The 18661-nt window shown below is 58.2% G+C and overlaps 3 protein-coding genes and 1 long non-coding RNA gene across 13 annotated transcripts; 3 read left to right on the forward strand and 1 right to left on the reverse strand.

Moving 5' to 3' along the window:
- Positions 1-201: 201 nt before the first annotated feature.
- TMEM278 (transmembrane protein 278) lies at positions 202-2218 on the reverse strand. The gene is made up of 2 exons (XM_028842577.2): positions 1706-2218; positions 202-585 (listed from the first exon to the last, which is right to left on the reverse strand). The coding sequence occupies exons 1-2, from the start codon at positions 1958-1960 to the stop codon at positions 352-354; spliced, it is 489 nt and encodes a 162-aa protein (XP_028698410.2). The 5' UTR covers positions 1961-2218; the 3' UTR covers positions 202-351.
- A 1570-nt stretch (positions 2219-3788) lies between these two features.
- On the forward strand, positions 3789-4602 carry LOC144337348 (uncharacterized). The gene is made up of 2 exons (XR_013410344.1): positions 3789-4169; positions 4544-4602. It is a non-coding gene; the product is annotated as an uncharacterized LOC144337348 (long non-coding RNA).
- A 3028-nt stretch (positions 4603-7630) lies between these two features.
- On the forward strand, positions 7631-12780 carry ANKRD65 (ankyrin repeat domain 65). Of its 7 annotated transcripts, none has more exons than XM_028841466.2 (4): positions 7631-7771; positions 7901-8106; positions 8257-8797; positions 12631-12780. In XM_028841466.2, the coding sequence occupies exons 2-4, from the start codon at positions 7901-7903 to the stop codon at positions 12655-12657; spliced, it is 774 nt and encodes a 257-aa protein (XP_028697299.2). In that variant the 5' UTR covers positions 7631-7771; the 3' UTR covers positions 12658-12780. The 7 variants fall into 7 exon arrangements, with proteins under 7 accessions (XP_028697299.2, XP_014979314.1, XP_077837712.1 ...); XM_028841447.2 differs by lacking the exon at positions 12631-12780 and adding an exon at positions 9291-10819 and having other exon boundaries at positions 7633-7771; XM_015123828.3 differs by lacking the exon at positions 8257-8797.
- Positions 12781-13848: 1068 nt separating this feature from the next.
- MRPL20 (mitochondrial ribosomal protein L20) lies at positions 13849-18638 on the forward strand. 4 transcript variants are annotated; one of them, NM_001260920.1, is made up of 4 exons: positions 13849-14001; positions 14113-14223; positions 15542-15619; positions 18274-18638. In NM_001260920.1, the coding sequence occupies exons 1-4, from the start codon at positions 13915-13917 to the stop codon at positions 18445-18447; spliced, it is 450 nt and encodes a 149-aa protein (NP_001247849.1). In that variant the 5' UTR covers positions 13849-13914; the 3' UTR covers positions 18448-18638. The 4 variants fall into 4 exon arrangements, 1 of the variants encoding a protein (NP_001247849.1); XR_013401760.1 differs by having other exon boundaries at positions 13873-14001; positions 15542-16719; positions 17438-18617; XR_013401766.1 differs by having other exon boundaries at positions 13873-14001; positions 15542-16618; positions 17578-18617.
- The last annotated feature ends 23 nt before the right edge of the window (positions 18639-18661 follow it).

Raw genomic sequence — 18661 nt, forward strand, 5'->3', positions numbered from 1 at the left:
CTCTGAGGGCCGCCTGCCGGGCTCTGCCTTGCCCTCCCCTCCCCTCCCCTCCCCTCCCCTCCCCTCCCCTGCACTCCCCTCCCCTCCCCTCCCCTCCCCTCCCCTGCACTCCCCTCCCCTCCCCTGCACTCCCCTCCCCTCCCCTCCCCTGCACTCCCCTCCCCTCCCCTCCTCTGCACTCCGTGGCGGGGGCGGGGCTGCGGGCGGGGGAGGCCGGGGTCGTAGCCGGGAGCGCTGCGCGCGCAGCCAGGAAGGGGGAGCGGGCGCGACCCTCAGTTTCCCGGGCCGGGCCACGCGATGGGGTCCCGCGCGAGCTCGGAGGCCTCTCGGGGTTTCGCAGCGGCCGCCGGGTCACACCCAGGCGCAGAGTTGCTCGTCCCCGTCGGGGCGCCCCGGGGGGCGGCGGGGTCCGGGGGTCCCAGCGGGCGGAGGCAGCAGCGGGCGGAGGCGCCGGGCCAGGCGGGCGCGGACGGCCGAGGCGAGCACCAGCAGCGGCGGCAGCGAGAGAAGCCCGAACACGATGAGCGCCGCGGAGCCGCGGTCCGAGAACAGCGCGCGGCACCGGGGACCGGGAGCGGGGTGGACCTGGGGGCCGGGCGGGCGGTCAGTGGGGGGCGGGCGGGGTGATGGAGCTTCCGGAAGGGAGAGAAGAGGGAGCGGGACAGGGTGATGGAGGGAGAGGAGGGGGCGGAGGAGAGGGGGCGGGACGGGATGTGGACGGGAGGGGAGCAGGGCAGGGTGATGGAGGGCAGGGGTGGAGGAGAGGGGGTGGGTGGGTCAGGGTGATGAAGGGGCGGTGAGGGCCGGACGGTGAGGGATGGGTGGGCCGGAGCAGGGTGGAGAGGGGAGGGGAGAGGGAGCGGGGTGGGAGAAAGGATGTTAGGCCGCGGCCAAAGGAGATGGAAGGGTGCAGGGCGGGAGAGAGGAGTGGCAGATAGAGGAGATGAAAGAGCAGAGACGGGGCGATAGAGGGGCCGGGGCGGGCTGAGCAGGGTGGGGAGAGGGAGGGGGAGATGGAGGGATGAAGGATTAGGGCCTGGGCGAAGGAGGGGCGGGGCGGAGAGAGGGGAGGGGCGGGCCGCTGTGGGCCAGGCAGTGCTGGGGGTGAACGGGAGATCCGGGACGCAGCAGGTAAAGGGCCGAGCAGGGTCCCTTGAGGGGAGGCTCAGAAAAAGCGCCCACTGCCGTGTTCTGTCCCCCTGCGCCGTCCCATCACCAGTTGGCGCCATCCCCCATGCCAGCAGAAAGGGGCCCGGGGCCATCTGCCTAAACCCCCGCCCCCAGACCAGGCCACAGCCCACTCCACAGGGGGGAAGCCCCGCCCTGGCAGGAGGGCCTGGGAGGCTCCGTGTGTGTTGGAGGGCGGGGGGCTGTGCGTTAGTGAAACCTGACAACATTTTCATCTTCTTTTCCTGGAACCCCGCTCTCTCCCCACCCCCACCCAGCTGTCCAGGCCCTGGTGGCCCCTGGTACAAGGCCGGGAGGCCTCGGGGTGGGGACAGAGCTGTCCCTTGGGTGAAAAACAAAAGCCCTTTTTTGGCTGTGGCTGGTGGGGATGCTTGGGAGAAGGGGCTGCCAGGTAGGGGCACATGTGTCTCCGAGGACAAGGGGCAATACTGGAAAGGGGCACAGAGGCCTTCAGCCGCAGGGCACGCCCACTCCCCAGGACCCCAGCTAGTCCCCCACCCATGGGGCACAGGCTCACCCTCGAGTGGCACAGGAATCCCAGGTAGACGACGGCCGCTGCGGGCAGGAGCACCAGCAGGAAGGCTGTGGCGGGCAGCAGGAGGTGCAGCAGGAGCCCGGCCACCAGCTGGCCGGGCAGCAGCAGGGGCCCCGGCCACCCTGGGCACGGCAGGGCTGAGGCCTGGTGGTCAGGAGGTCCCCGGGGCAGCATAGGTGCTGTGTCCGAAGCACCGCCTCCCTCCTCCTCCTCCATCTCCCTTCCCTGCTCACTCATGCTCCTGACGCTGCAGGCCTGCGGCCGGGGTGGTGTTCAGGTGCAGAGCTGTGCTCCCCAGGGCCACCCTAGAAGACCTTTAACCCCGCCCCACGTTGCAGCTAGTCCACATCTCCCAGCCAGACCGTGGACCCTTGCTAGGGATGTCCTGCCCTGATGTCTGTCCCAGAGCCACACCCCCACCTCAGTTTCCCCTCTGCCAGGCAGCTGCAGCTCCAGCCGCACCAGTCTCCAGTCCCAGCCAGCTCCTGGTGCTCTGGGCAGGCCTTGCAGGGCCCTTCCCACCAGGGCCTCCTCCCTCCCTGTCCCGCCCTCCCCCTCTGCAGCTCCCCCACACAAAGACTTCATTTCAAAGGGATTGACTCTGACAGCTGCCCCATCAGTAGCTGCCACCTGGAGTCCGGCCCCCCACCCCATTTCCCAGCCCCAGCCGCACTGCTCCCTCATCTGAACGCCTTGTCAGTGTCCTCTGCCTGTGTCTCAGAGTGGATGAGAGGGCGCCTGGGATGCGCGTGAGCTGTAAGGTGTGGGGCCTGTACACAGCAGGCACTCAGCAGGCAGCCAGGGACCACAGGCACCCTCGTGTCAGAACGCAGCCATCCCGAGCAGAGGAAAGGCAGATTTTCCAGGACAAGAACCTATGTTCCATCATTTCTTTTTTTTTTTTTTGAGACAGAGTCTTACTCTTACCAGGGCTGGAGTACAGTGGCACGATCTCAGCTCGCTGCAACCTCTGCATACCTGGTTCAAGTGATTCTCCTGCCTCAGCTTCCCTAGTAACTGGGACTACAGGCCCTTGCACCATGACCAGCTAATATTTGCTTTTTTTTGGAAGGAGTCTGCTCTGTTGCCCAGGCTGGAGCGCAGTGGTGTGATCTCAGCTCACTGCAAGCTCCGCCTCCCAGGTTCACGCCTTTCTCCTGCCTCAGCCTCCCAAGTAGCTGGGACTACAGGTGCCGCCACCTCGCCCGGCTAATTTTTTTGTATTTTTAGTAGAGACGGGGTTTCACCGTGTTAGCCAGGATGGTCTCGATCTCCTGACCTCGCGAACCGCACGTCTCGGCCTCCCAAAGTGCTGGGATTACAGGCTTGAGCCACCGCGCCCGGCCTGTATTTTTTTTTTTAGTAGAGACGGGGTTTCACCCTGGTGGCCAGGATGGTCTTAATCTCTTGACTTTGATGCCCGCCTCGGCCTCCCAAAGTGCTGGGATTACAGGCATGAGCCGCCGTGCCCGGCCCATCATTTCTAGTCAGGGGCAAAACTTCCCATCCAAAACCCCAACCAGTTTCTCCGAACGTTACTCCCAAGTCTGACTTTTTTTTTTTTTTTTGAGATGGAGTCTCGCTCTGTCACCCAGGCTGGAGTGCAGTGGCGCGATCTCGGCTCACGGCAAGCTCCGCCTCCCGGGTTCACGCCATTCTCCTGCCTCAGCCTCCCGAGTAGCTGGGACTACAGGCGCCCGCCACCTTGCCCGGCTAGTTTTTTTTTGTATTTTTTAGTAGAGACGGGGTTTCACCGTGTTCGCCAGGATGGTCTCGATCTCCTGACCTCGTGATCCGCACGTCTCGGCCTCCCAAAGTGCTGGGATTACAGGCTTGAGCCACCGCGCCCGGCCTCTTGACTTTTTTTTTGAGACAGGGTCTCATTCTGTCACCCAGGCTGCAGTACAGTGGTTCAATCACAGCTTACTGCAGCCTTGACCTCCTGGGCTCAATCAGTCCTCCCGCCTCAGCCTCCTAAATAGTTGGGACTACAGGCACCTGCCACCACGCCTGGCTAATTTTGGTATTTTTGTAGAGATGGGATCTTGTCATGTTGCCCAGGCTGGTCTGGAACTCCCGGCCTCAAGTGATCCGCCTGCCTGGGCCTCCCACAGTGCTGGGATGACAAGCATCAGTCCCCGCGCCCGGCACAGTCCCTGATGTCTGTCCGTCTCCCAGGGCTTTATTGCACATCAGTAGTTCCAGCTCCATTTTCTTTTCTTTCTTTCTTTCTTTTTTTTTTTTTTTTCGAGGTGGAATTTTTTGCTTTTGTTGCCCAGGCTGGAGTGCAATGGCACGATCTCAGCTCACTGCAACCTCCACCTCCCAGGTTCAGGCAATTCTTCTGCCTCAGCCTCCCGAGTAGCTGGGATTACAGGCGCCCACCACGCCCAGCTAATTTTTGTATTTTTAGTAGAGGTGGGGTTTCACCATGTTAGCCAGAATGGTCTCAAACTCCTGACCTCAGGTGATCCGCCCACCTCCGTCTCCCAAAGTGCTAGGATTACAGGCATGAGCCACTGCACTCAGCCTCCAACTCCATTTTCATAATTAATTGACAGGAGTAGGTGTCTGTGAGCTGAGCCACGCCCGGTGAGGTCTTCTAGTGGGCTCCATCCCTTTCAATACGTTCCAGGCCTCTCCATCTTGCCTACTTCTTTCAGACCTGTGAACAGGAAGGAGAGTGGCACCACGTGGCATGTGACATCTAGCAGGGCAGTAGAGGCCTCCCTGCAGTGTCCCTACAGCGCTGGGCACGGTGGCTCACACTGTAATCCCAGCACTTTGGGGGGCTGAGGTGGGTGGATCACTTGAGGTCAGGAGTTTGAGACCAGCCTGACCAATTTGCTGAAAGCTGGTCTCTGCTAAAAATGCAAAAATCAGGCCAGGCACGGTAGCTCATGCCTGTAATCTTGCACTTTGGGAGGATGAGGCAAGTGTATCACTTGAGGTCAGGGGTTCGAGACCAGCCTGAACAATGTGGTGAAACCTCGTCTCCTAAAAAAAAAAAAAAAAAAAAAAGGGCTGGGCGCGGTGGCTCAAGCCTGTAATCCCAGCACTTTGGGAGGCCGAGACGGGCAGATCACGAGGTCAGGAGATTGAGACCATCCTGGCTAACACGGTGAAACCCCGTCTCTACTAAAAAAATACAAAAAAAAACTAGCCGGGCAAGGTGGCGGGCGCCTGTAGTCCCAGCTACTCGGGAGGCTGAGGCAGGAGAATGGCCTGAACCCGGAGGCGGAGCTTGCAGTGAGCTAAGATCCGGCCACCGCACTCTAGCCTGGGCGACAGAGCAAGACTCCGTCTCAAAAAAAAAAAAAAAAAACTTAGCCGGGCTTGTTGGCATGTGCCTGTAGTACCTGCTACTCCGGAAGCTGAGACAGGAGAATTGTTTGAACCCGGGAGGAGGAGGTTACAGTGAGCCGAGATCAAACTATTGCGTTCCAGCCTGGGCGACAGAGCGAGAATCCATGTCAAAAAAAAAAAATTAGGCGTGGTGGTGGGCGCCTGTAATCCCAGCACTTTGGGAACCTGTGGAAGACGGATCACTTGAGGTCAGGAGACCAGCCTGGCCAACATGGTGAAACCCTATCTCTACTAAAAATACATAAATTAGCCAGGCGTGGTGGTGGGTGCCTGTAATCCCAGCTACTTGGGAGGCTGAGGCAGGAGATTCACTTGAACTTGGCAGATGGTGGTTCCAGTGAGCTGAGATCATGCCACTGCACTCCAGCCTGAGTGACAGAGTGAGACTCCATCTAAAAAATACAAATAGAAAGTTTAAAAATGTTGCAAAACCTCTGCTTTCTAAGTGTCCCCCAACCAGGCCCCTCGCTTATTCATTCAACAAACACTGCTGAACTGCTACTGAGTCCCAGGGACTGTCACCAGAAAAGGAGGTCCCGATCCAGACCCCAAGAGAGGGTTCTTGGACCCCATGCAAGGAAGAATTCGGACGAGTCCACCAAGTAAAGTGAAAGCAAGTTCAATAGGAAAATAAAGGAATAAGAGAAGGGCTGCCCTGTGGGCTGAGCAGCGGCCTGGGCTGCTCCACCGAGAACGCTTACTGTTTTCTGGGAAAGAGGCAGGCAACTCCCAGAAGTGAGGTTTCCTCCCCGTCTTAGACCATCTAGGGTATGTTCTGGCGTTGCCATGGCAACCGTAAACTGTGCTGGTGGGCGTGTATCTCATGCTAATGTATTATAATCAGTGCATAAAGAGCAGTGAGGACCGGCCGTCTTGGTTTTGGTGGTTTGGGGCCGGCTTCTTCACGGCATCCTGTTTTATCAGTGGGGTCTTTGTGACCTGTATCTTCTGCTGATCTCATCCTGTGACTAAGAATGCCTGACCTCCAGGGAATGCAGCCCAGCCGGTCTCGGCCTCATTTTACCCAGCCTGTTCAAGATGGAGCCGCTCTGGTTCAAATGTCTCTGCAGAACCACTCCAGGTTCTTTGGATTCCACGGCAAGGGGGCTGTGGCTTCTGCCCTTCCGTGCCCCACTGTGTGTGGGTCCTACAAGCATCACAGAGGCAGCTGTGGCTGCCCCCGCTATGGTGGAACCTGGGAGACGGGAGTCTTGGGAGTGGCCTCCTGGAGGTGCATTCTCGCCTCTGTACCTCTGGGAAGCTGGCATGAGGCAGTTTCTGGGGCCTCCCTGGCCCTGATGAGTATGGGACTTTCCACCCAGCCCCCAGAGCTCCTCACATCTTTCCTGGTCAGCCTCACAGAGCGTTCCTTCGAGAAGAGGAAGGCCGACATTTAAATAAATAAACACATACTTTCCCATAGTGATAAATGCTAAAAACTAAAACGGTTAGAGATGCACGTTGCGTCAGATCCATCAGTGGTCAGGCTCTGGGAAGGTGACCGATGAGTAGCCTGATGAGGTTTGCAGGGCAGGGTCTGTGTGGCTGGGTGGGTGGTCCCTTGTTTGGAGACCCTTTGGGCCCTTGGAGAGGCAGTCCTCTAGGGAGTGGGGGAGGCCAGGCCTGGGCCCTCTGGAGACCCTGTCCTTGGGGACCTGGGAGGCTGAAGGGGGCTGAGGTGGGAATGGGTAGCCCCCATCACCTTTCCCGTGCAGCTGCTGGAGGGGCCAGGCTGCTGCAGCCATCCCAAAAAGCCATGCTCCCTTCTGTCTGGCCCGAGGTACTGGGAGACAGGAAGATGCCCTCAGCACCAGCCCCACCTACCCTGTGCCAGGCCCCCAGAATCCCGCTGCCCCAGGCCTTGCTTGAGCAGAGCTGCTTTTCCACATGCAGACGTGCCCTAGCAGGAATTCTCCCCACACTCCCTCCTGCCCCCCGCCCCCACCTGCCCCAGCATCTGTCCCTTCCCTGGCTCCAGACTTGCCCCAGCCAGTCCCCAGAGGGTTTTCATCCCTACCACACCAGTGCCACCCTCTTCTCCAGGCCACCTGCCTGGAGTCCTTGGTGAATCTTTTGTCCTGTCCAGCATTTACAGAAAGGAAGGCCAGAACCTCGCCCTGCTCTCCTCCCCAGCCTGGAATCGGGAGGGGGGGCCGGCACCCACCCCTGAGTGGGCTTAGCCAGCACGGAGAGGAGTGAGGGTGAGGGGGCTGCCCGAGGGTGGGCACCATGGAGAGGCCTGTGAGGCCTTCCAGGGGCATGTCAGGGCACATCCAAGGCTGTGCTTCCTGGGGGAGGTGGCATCTGAGCAACTTTCGTCCACAGGCATGTTCTTGCTTGTCCTGCCCAACCACCCTGGCCTTTGTTCCCCAGGAGGGCAGCCGAGCTGGGGCCCTGGCAGCCACAGGGGAGGAGTGTGTTGGGCAGGGGCTGTGCCTGAAGGCAGGGCCTTCCTAAGTGGCTGAGTAAACAGCTTCAGGTGTTCTCAGCCTGGCCCAGGGGACCAGCTGTGTTCTCCCACCCCCTGCAAGGCTGACGCTGCCGCCTTTCCGCAGCGCACTCTCCACCCCAAAGCCTGCAGAAGGCACTTTGTGAAGAAGGTCAGCAGGCTGAGCCTGGGCCAGAACCCATCTGCAGAGGACCCCCAGCCAGAGCAGAAAGCTCCTGGGCCAGCTCCCTTAGGTAACTGGAGCCAAGTCCGTCTGAAGGCTAAGTGGTAACTGGAATGGGGGGCTCCAGGTTGGCCCGGGACACTGGGCTGGGGGCAGGCCAGAGGCCTCCACGGTGGATGCAGGATCCCTGCTCCCCCAGATGGACTCCCAGAGGCCTGAGCCCAGAGAGGAGGAGGAGGAACAGGAACTGCAGTGGATGGAGCTGGACTCCAAAGAGGGCCTGGGAACCAGGACAGAGGAGCCTAGTGTCTTCCAGGGCTGGGGGCACCTACTCCGGGCCGTGTGGAGGGGCCCTATAGGCCTGGTGATGCAGCTGCTGCGGCAAGGGGCCAGCGTGGAGGAGAGGTGCACCTGGGCTGGGGGGTGAAGGGGTCCGTTCTCTGCTTGGGGTAGGACGGGGGTTCCAGTGCTGGGTGGGCGGCAGGACGGGGTGGGGCTGGGCGGGGTTCTGGTCAGTGGTCCATCCCCGCGCCGACGCCCTTTCCCCCTCCTCAGGGACCACGCAGGCCGGACCCCGCTCCACCTGGCTGTGCTGCGGGGCCACGCGCCCCTGGTGCGTCTCCTGCTGCAGCGAGGGGCCCCGGTGGGCGCGGTGGACCGGGCGGGGCGCACGGCGCTGCACGAGGCCGCCTGGCACGGGCACTCGCGGGTGGCCGAATTGCTGCTGCAGCGCGGGGCCTCGGCGGCGGCGCGCTCCGGGACGGGCCTCACGCCGCTGCACTGGGCAGCCGCCCTGGGCCGCACGCTGCTAGCCGCGCGCCTGCTGGAGGCTCCGAGCCCGGGACCTGCGGCGGCGGAGGCAGAGGACGCGCGCGGCTGGACGGCGGCGCACTGGGCGGCCGCGGGCGGGCGGCTGGCGGTGCTGGAGCTGCTGGCGGCCGGCGGCGCGGGCCTGGACGGCGCCCTGCTCGTGGCGGCCGCGGCGGGGCGCGGGGCGGCGCTGCGCTTCCTCCTGGCGCGCGGGGCGCGGGTGGATGCTCGGGATGGCGCGGGGGCCACAGCGCTGGGTCTGACGGCCGCCCTAGGCCGCCCGCAGGTACGTCCCGCCCTCCGCCCGGCAGTGATGGGATGGGGCGCAGGGCCAGGAGCCCCAGAGAGGTGCCCCCGGGGCAGCCGGAGCCGGCTGGGGGACGGTGTCCGGGCACGAAGGTGACCGCGCCCCCGGCTGTGCCCCTCCCGTGTAGACCAGGGCGGGACCCGAGGCCCGGGGCTTGGCTTCATGCTGGTGGCAGCAACAGACTCTCTGCCAGCGCCCGGCTTGTGCCCGAACCCCCCTGTTCCCGGGCAGCGGGCAGGGCTGCAGATCCTTAATTTGCTGTAAAGACCCTTAGGGGAAAAAGTGACGTTTCCAAGCAGAGCTGCTGCAGGCCAGCCTTGGGTTCGGCCTCACTTAAAGCATGAGAAAATGGTGTCAGGAATTCAGGCCACTGGGGGGACAGAAGAGTCCTGGGCTGGGCAAACGCTTGGTGGCTCTGCCCCTCGCCTGCTGGGCTGAGGCCAGCCCCTGCTCTTCTTCTCTCCTGTTCTAGGACATTGAGGTGCTGCTGGGCCACGGGGCAGACCCAGCCATCAGGGACAGGCATGGCCGCTCTGCGCTGCACAGGGCTGCCGCCCGGGGACACCTGCCCACCGTCCAGCTGCTGGTCACCCAGGGGGCTAAGGTGGATGCGCGGGACACCCTGGGCTTCACGCCCCTACACCACGCCTCTAGGGAAGGCCACGCGGAGGTTGCCAGCTGCCTCCTGGACAGGGGTGCCCAGGTGGATGCTACCGGCTGGCTCCGAAAGACCCCCCTACACCTGGCTGCAGAGCGAGGGCATAGCCCTACCGTGGCGCTTTTGCTGAGCCGAGGGGCCAGCCCCACCCTGCGGACGCAGTGGGCTGAGGTGGCCCAGATGCCTGAGGGGGGCTGGCCCCAGGTGCTTCCTGAACTTGGAGGGGGGCAGGAGTATGAGGGCACAGAACCCACGGGCTGAGCCAGACAGCAGGCTCTGGGCTCTACTGCCCCAGCGATTTCCAGGCTCTCTGGCTGAGGCTGCCTGCCTGGAGGGAACATCAGGGGAGAGGCTCCCGGAGGAGGGGGTGGGAGAAAGCGGGGTATGTGGCTTGAACTGGACCTGGGATGGCCGCCAGCTCCCAGGAGGGCCCACCGACCCTGCAGCTCCAGCCTTCTCCGCACTCCAGCAAAGAATGAGTTGTGGCAACTGATGTGACCAAAACCTGATGACAGACGGTGGCAGGGACCTGGACGGCACCTCTGCCTTCCCTTCCTTCCCTCTGTCTGCACACCCTTGGGGCGCCCTCTTCAGTTGCTCTCTGTAGGCCGGGGTGTTCCCACTGTTTTCTTAGATTTGTATATGTCACCTTGGCAACCATGAATTACATGACCAAACTTACGGCCATGGCTGTTCTCCTCGCTTCCATCCAGAGCCCATACCCTGACCCACCTCCTCATCTAACTGCTGCACAAGCCCCTACTTCCCCTGCCCTGAGTCGCCCAAGGCCAGGAACAGGCAACCAGGACAGCCACCGTGCACCAAGGCCAGATGGCATTTTTTTCTTTTCTTTTTTAAATGGAGTTTCGCTCTCGCTGCCCAGGCTGGAGTGCAATGGCGCAATCTCGAATCACTGGCAACCTCCGCCTCCTGGGTTCAAGTGATTCTCCTGCCTCAGCCTCCCAAGTAGCTGGGATTACAGGCGCCCACCACCATGCCTAGTTAACTTTTTATATTTTTAGTAGAGATGGGGTTTCACCATGTTGGCCAGGCTGGTCTTGAACTCCTGAACACGGATGATCCGCCTGCCTTGGCCTCCCAAAGTGCTGGGATTATGGGTGTGAGCCACCGCGCCCAGTCAAGATGGCATTTTTCAAGCTGGCCCATTCTGAACTGCTCACCCCGCCCTCCCTGCCCTTCCCACAGAATCCTTAGCCAAGGCTCTGGTCTTAGCTTTCCCCCCTCTGCCTCCTGACAAAACATGGGCGCTTCTCACGTCGCCCTGTATAGTGTGGGTGTCCCCATCGCTAAGGAAATGCAAGTAATAAAAATCTCCAATAACATCAGGTTCTCCACGTCTCCACTCAGTTACCTCCACGAACTGAAAATCCTGCAGGAAGGCCACTTGTGCCTGTAATCCCAGCACTTTGGGAGGCCAAGGTGGGAAGATCACTTGAGCTCAGTTTTGAGACTAGCCTGGGCAACATGGTGAAACCCCATTTCTACAAAAGTTGGCCAGGGATGCACTTGTGGTCCAGCTACTCAGGAGGCTGAGGTGGGAAGATCACTCAAGCCCAGGAGCGGAGGCTGCAATGAGCCGAGATCACGCCACTGCACTCCAGACTAGAGTGAGTGAGAGTGAGACCCCATCTAAAAAAAAAAGTATAGTTTTTTTTTTCTTCTTGTTTTTTGAGATGAGGTCTTGGATCTGTCACCCAGGCTAGAGTGCAGTGGCGTGATCTTGGCTCCCTGCAGCCTCGGCCTCCTGGGTTCAAGCGATTCTCCCACCTCAGCTGGGATTACTGGGGCACGCCACCACGCCCAGCTACTTTTTGCATTTTTAGTAGAGATGGGGTTTCACCATGTTGGCCAGGCTGGTCTCGAACTTCTGACCTCAGGTGATCCACCTGCCTCGGCCTCCCAAAGTTGTGTAGAGCCACTGCACCCGGCCTCTGGAGTACAATGAATGGCGTGATCTCGGCTCAGCACAAACTCCGCCTTCTGTGTAGAGTTCCAGCAATTCTGCCTCGGCCTCCCGAGTAGCTGACCATGTTGGCCTGCCTAGTCATTTAAGGTCAGTTCGAGACCACCCTGGCCAACATTGTGAAATCTTGTCTCTACTAAAAATAAAAAAATTAGCCGGGAGTGGCAGTGAGCGCCTGTAATCCCAGATACTCGGGAGGCCAAGGCAGGAGAATCGCTTGAACCGGGGAGGCAGAGGTTGCAGTGAGCCAAGATCGCACCTTTGCGCTCCAGCCTGGGCGACAGAGCGAAACTCCGTCTCAAAAAAAAAAAAAAAAGACACAACAATGAATGCAGTGTGTCATCCTGGACTGAATCCTCAACAGGGAAAAAAAGGTATAAAGGACATTTGAGACGAGTTAAATCTGGACTATGGGCTGAGTTCGGATTTTGATCATTGTACTGTGTGGTTCCTAAGAGTAAATACACAGCAAAGTGTTTAGGTATCTCCAGCTTCTCAAGTGGTTTAGGAAAAAAATCCAGTATGTTTACATTTATAGAGACAATGATTCGAAAATGGAGCAAAATGTAAACAGGAGATTGAAGGGGTGGCCTGCCCCTCCACACCTGTGGGTGTTTCTCGTTACGTGGAATGAGAGACTTGAGAAAAGAAATAAGATACAGAGACAAAGTATAGAGAAAGAAAAGTGGGGGCCCAGGGGACCGGCGCTCAGCTTACAGAGGACCCACGCGGGCACCGGTCTCTGAGTTCCCTTAGTATTTATAGATAATTATCTTTACCATCTTAAAGATAAGGGAGTGGCAGGACAATAGGATCGTTTTTAGGGAGGAAATCAGCAGTAAGACATAAGAACGAGAATCTCTGTGACATGAATAAGTTTAAAGGAAAATCCTGTGCCTTGAGATAAACCTTTTAGCGGCATTGTTTCATCCTATCACATGGGGATAAACCTTGGACAATACCTAGCTTTTCTAGGAACAAAGACACACCCTGCACGCCCAAAATCCATTAAACCTTGAGTTACCACAGCACAAGTCTCTTGCAAGGACAAGGTTGGGGGTAGGGTCACAGATTAATAGCATCTCAAATACAGAACAAAATGGAGTCTCTTATGTCTACTTCTTTCTATATAGAGGCAGTAACAGGCTGATCTCTCTCTTTTCCCCACAGGAGGTGAATTTGGTTCGAGAGTATTAAACAAATGGAACAGTTGGCACGTTTCCGTAGCAAACACTGGGGAGTTTTCCTTGTACTAGTATTCCAACTTTTCTATGATTAAGAAAAAATCATATCCAAGTATAATAAAAAGTTACAAAGAAACTGCACACCTCCCATCATTTTTGTGGCAATATAGCAGAAACATAAAATTACCCATAATACAAAACTTTTTTTTTTAGAGACTCTGGCTCCGTTGCCCAGGCTGTTGTGCAATCTGAGCTCACTGCAGCCTCCACCTCCAGGGCTCAGGCGAGCCTCCCGCCTCAGCCTCCTGAGTAGCAGGGACCTCAGGCGCGCGCCATCACCGCGCCCGGCTAATTTCTTTTTAATTTTTTGTAGAGCTTGGGGTCTCACTATCTTGCCCAGGCTGGTCTGGAACTCCTGGACTCAAGTGATCCTCCCCCCTCGGCCCCCGAAAGTGCTGGGATTGCAGGCACTGGCACCACCGCGGTCATTTGCCGTTTTGGAAGCTTAGAATTTCTAGGGCGGGCGCGGTGGCTCAGGCCTGTAATCCCAGCAGAGGCCAGGAGTCCGAGAGCAGCCTGGCCAACGCAGGGAGACCTCCCCCCTACAAAAAACACAAAAAATTAGCCGGGCTGGCGGCGCGCGCCTGACGTCCCCGCTACTAGGGAGGCGAGGGCGCCGCGAGCCCGCCGCGAGCCCAGGTCCGGCCGCTGCACCGCAGCCAGGGCGACCGGGCGAGACCCCGTCTCAAAATGAGTAAGTCAACAAGGAGAAGGCTTCAGGGGCAACGGGCACTTTCCCAGCGACGCGACCATCTGCACCTCGGTTCCTGAACATTCTCGTGGCCCTAGGAGGCGGCCTGGCCCTCCCCGCCCGCGCCACACCCGGCGCTCCCCGGCCCCGGCGCCCCCGTCCCGAGTCCGCTGCCCTCATGGCGCCCTCGGAGCCACAGCTGCGGCCGGGCCGTGCTCCAGGAGGATCCGCGCTGCGGCTGCTGTTTATTCATCGCCCGCGGATGGCCACGGGCGCTGCGGCCCCTTTTTCCTTTCAGTCCCCGTCAGGGCTCCACACCCGCTCCCCTACAAGCGCCACCACCGCGGGTTCAGAGACTCAGCCCGGCACCCGCGGGCTGACGGGAGACGACCTTCGCCCCGGAAGTCATCGCAGGCGCTGACCCGGAAGCGTTCGTGACCGCTATTTCCGACCCGGGCAAGATGGCGGTGGCGCGGCGCATGCGTTGTTGAGTATACGGGACGCCGGCCTGCAGGCACCATGGTCTTCCTCACGGCGCAGCTCTGGCTGCGGAATCGCGTCACCGACCGCTACTTTCGGATCCAGGAGGTGCTGAAGCACGCCAGGGTGAGTGCCGCTCGCCCGGCGTGGGCACTGGACGCGCGGGAGATCCCGCGGGCCAAGGGGCGGCCGGCGCGGGCCTCGCTGACAACCTTGGTTTCTCGTTTTCTGACCCAGCACTTCCGGGGGAGGAAAAATCGCTGCTACAGTTTGGCGGTTAGAGCCGTGATTCGAGCCTTTGTGAAATGCACCAAAGCCCGATACCTGAAGAAAAAGAACATGAGGACCGTAAGCGTGGACCCGGGACACCGGCCGGCCAGGGCGCTCTCGGCCCCTGCGTCTCTGCTTCGCGACCCAGCGAGTGTGCAGCCGCTCGGCCACCCTCAGCTCCTTCCTTTCTTCCTTTCATACCTCGCTTCGAAACTCCGACAAATTATGTCGCCCCGCAGGCTGACTGTGGGACATCCGTTCTCCCGCCCCCCTCGCCACCCCCACTGTCAACCCCTGCTCCAGCCCCTCGCCCGGGCCACTGCAGAGCCGCCTTGCCACTCTTCCTGCGTCGCCAGCCACCGCCCTAGTCGCTGCTGCTCTCATCTCCCCTCCGGTGGCTTCCCTTCCCTCCGACAGCTGAAGTCAACCCAGCCCCTTGCCCACCCTCCAGGGCCACTGTCTGCTGCCGTGGTGGTCCTCGTAGAGCCCACGCCTGCTGGCAACCTCTGCACACCCGGAACCCCCGGCATTTTTGAGAGGCTAGCGCCTCCACTCTGTCCACGTGCCATCTCATTTCTGCGCCTCACCACTCCCACCTCAGCCTCATGAACCTACCATCTAACATACCCGTGTTTTTGTTTTTTTTGTGTTTTTTTTGAGGCAGAGTCTCGCTCTGTCGCCCACGCTGGAGTGGCTCGCTGCAAGCTCCTCCTCCCGGGTTCACGCCATTCTCCTGTTGGGACTACAGGCGCCTGCCACCACGTCCTAATTTTTTGTATTTTTAGTAGAGATGGGGTTTGACAGTGTCAGCCAGGATGGTCTCGATCTCCTGACATCGTGATCCGCCCACCTCGGCCTCCCAAAGTGCTGGGATTACAGGTGTGAGCCACCGCGCCCGGCCGTTTTTTTTTTTTTTTTCCTTCCCACGGAGTCTCACTCTGTCACCCAGGCTGGAGTGCAATGGCGTGATCTAGGCTTAATGCAACCTCCGCCTCCTGGGTTCACGCGATTCTTCCACCCCAGTCTCCCGAGTAACTGGGACGGCAGGTGTGCATCACCAAGCTAATTTTTGTGTTTTTAGTAGAGACCGGGTTCAGCTATGTTGGCCAGGCTGGTGTCGAACTCCTGACCTGAAATGATCGGCCTGCCTTGCCCTCCTAAAGTGCTGGGATTACAGGCCTGAACCACTGCGCCCAGCCAGGTTTTTGCTGTTTTTAATTTTGAAACAGGGTCTTGATTTCACTCAGGCTGGAGTGTGATGTCACCATCATAGCTATTTGCTTTTTTTATTTTCCTATTTACTTTTAGAAAAATATTCCTTAGTTCAATTAGAGCCTTTGCTAGGACATAACATCCAGAAGTCATTTTTAAGTATCTCCATGTTTTCTTATTTCAGCTCTGGATTAATCGAATTACAGCTGCTAGCCAGGAACACGGCCTGAAGTATCCAGCGTTCATTGGCAATTTAGTGAAGGTATGGGTGAGCATGTGGGCCCTGCTGAAATTATGGATATCTGCAGAAACCATCATGTGGGGTGTGGCGGTGCCTCCCATAGCCCAGCGACTCAGGAGGCTTTGGCCAGAGGATCCCTGAGACTGACTTCTGGGCTGTAGTTTTCTTTGCTGATGGGGTGTCCATGTTAAGTTTGGTATCAATATGGTGACCTCTTGGGAGCAGGGGACCACCAGGTTGCCTAAGGAGGGGTGAACCAGCCCAGGTTGGAAACGGAGCAGGTCACAGTTCCCATGTTGATGAGTGATGGGATTGTGCCTAGGAATAGTGCCAGCAACAGCCTGGGCAACATAGTGAGACCACTCTCTACAAAAAAAAACTAGTAAAAATAGCTGGGTGTGGTGGCACAGACCTGTAGTGTCAGCTATTGAGGAGTCTGAGGCAGGAGGATCACTTTGAGCCCCCAGGGGTTTGAAGCTGCAGTGAGCTATGATGGCACCACTGCACTCTAGCCTAGGTGAGAGCGAGACCCTGTCTGACAAAGAATAAAGAAAGCCATGGCCGGGTGGGGTGGCTCACGTCTGTGATCCCAGCACTTTGGGAGGCTGAGGTGGGCAGGAGTTGGAGACTATCCTGGCCAAGGTAGTGAAACCCTGTCTCTACTAAAAATACAAACATTAGCCGGACGTGGTGGCAGGCACCTAGAATTCCACCTACTCCGGAGGCTGAGGCAGGAAAATCGCTTGACAACTTGGGAGGTGGAGGCTGCAGTGAGCTGAGATCACGCGACTGCGCTCCAGCCTGGGCAACAGAGCAAGACTCCATCTCAAAAAATAAATAAAACCCTCCCATCAGACCTGATCCAGCCCAGTAGTGGTCCATGCAGCAGAGGTGAGGGGTGCCACTCCCGCCGCACTGTAGCTGCACTCTGTCTTTGTGTGGGGTTCTCGCAAGTCTGGGAGCTTACCACACTGGTTGGCAGCAGAGCAGAATTGGAAACAAGTCATGTGTTTCTGGAATGTAAGTCCTGATGTTTCCCCATTAAGAGAAAAGAGGCCGGGCGTGGTGGCTCACGCCTGTTATCCCAAAACTTTGGAAAGCCGAGGTGGGCAGATCACGAGGTCAGGAGATGGAGACCATCCTGGCTAACACGGTGAAACCCCGTCTCTACTAAAAATACAAGAAATTAGCTGGGCGAGGTGGTGGGCTTCTGTAGTCCCAGCTACTCTGGAGGCTGAGGCAGGATAATCACTTGAACTTGGGAGGCAGAGACTGCAGTGAGCCGAGATCACACCACTGCACTCCAGCCTGGGTGACAGAACAAGACTGTCTCAAAAAAAAAAAAAAAGTAAAAGAAAAAGGGTGTAGAAAAACTTGACTTTAGCTTCAAAGTTTAATTTAAAAGTTTAAACAATGAAGTTGGGTGTGGTGGCTCACACTTGCAATCCCAGTACTTTGAGAGGCCGAGGCAGGCAGATCACCTGACATCAGGAGTTTGGTAGAGACAGGGTTTCACTGTGTTAGCCAGGATGGTCTCAATCTCCTGACCTGGTGATCCGCCTGCCTCAGCCTCCCAAAGTGCTGGGATTATAGACGTGAGCCACCGTGCCCGGCCTTGTGGGTTTTTTTCTTTTTTTTTTTTTTTTTGAGACGGAGTCTCGCTCTGTCGCCCAGGCTGGAGTACAGTGGCCGGATCTCAGCTCACTGCAAGCTCCGCCTCCCGGGTTCACGCCATTCTCCTGCCTCAGCCTCCCGAGTAGCTGGAACTACAGGCATCCGCCACCACGCCCAGTTAGTTTTTTGTATTTTTTTAGTAGAGACGGGGTTTCACCGTGTTAGCCAGGATGGTCTCGATCTCCTGCCCTTTTGATCTGCCTGTCTCGGCCTCCCAAAGTGCTGGGATTACAGGCGTGAGCCACCTCACCCGGCTCGTTTTTTGTATTTTTTTAGTAGAGACAGGGTTTCACCGTGTTAGCCAGGATGGTCTCGATCTCCTGACCTTTTGATCCGCCCGTCTCGGCCTCCCAAAATGCTGGGATTACAGGCTGAGCCACCGCGCCCGGCCCTTTCTCTTGTATTTTTTAGGACAGATGAGGTTTTTCCATGTTGGTCAGGCCAGTCTCGAACCTCTGACCCCAGGTGACCTGCCTGCCTTGGCCTCCCAAGGTGCTGGGATTACAGGCGAGACAGCGCACCCAGCCTTGGTAGCTGAATTTAATGCTCAGAGACAGCCCCCCTTCTTTTCTGCTCCTTAAACTCTGGCATTGTTCACTAGCTTCTGAAATCATCTGCAGTTCTTAGCTCTCTTGTGGGCACTTCACTAGTTTCTGAAATCCTCTGCGGGTCTTGTGAGCACTTCCAAGTTGGCTTAAAGTGTTACCCCAGGCCAGCAGCCAGCAGTCAGTTCAGTCAGGGTGGCCACCAAGGACCCTGAACAAGGCGTTTGGTTCCCTGGGCTGACGTTGGGATTGGACTCCAGCCGCCCTGCAGATTCCACAGGTGCCTCCCTCACCCTTGTCCACATTTATCCTTCAGCATCCTGCCTGCAAGTCCTCTGCTGTGCCACCCAGATAGGATTCTCCTGGGCCTTCCCTCCCCCCCAGGCGAGTGTGCAGCCTGAGCCAGCGCCTCGCCCACGCACACTGACTGCAGGTTCTGATTCTTTCTTTTCCCAGTGCCAGGTGGAGCTCAACAGGAAAGTCCTAGCGGATCTGGCCATCTACGAACCAAAGACTTTTAAATCTTTGGCTGCCTTGGCCAATAGGAGGCGACACGAAGGATTTGCTGCTGCCTTGGGGGATGGGAAGGAACCTGAAGGCATTTTTTCCAGAGTGGTGCAGTACCACTGAGGACTGTTGCTGTATTGATTAGGAAAAGACACAGAGTCATTTGCAGTTTGTTTGATTTGTTCTTTTGTTTATCTACATCCCAGTAACAGGCATGAGGGAAGGCCCTGTCTCTGGGACAGAGTGTCACAGATGACGTCTGTGTTTTGTGTGAATGAAACTCAAACACTTCAGTTTTTGGAGTCATTTTCTGATAGCGAGCGAGCGCATGGAGGAG

Source organism: Macaca mulatta, chromosome 1 (genome assembly GCF_049350105.2).
Source record: "Macaca mulatta isolate MMU2019108-1 chromosome 1, T2T-MMU8v2.0, whole genome shotgun sequence".
Classification (NCBI taxonomy): Eukaryota; Metazoa; Chordata; class Mammalia; order Primates; family Cercopithecidae; genus Macaca; species Macaca mulatta.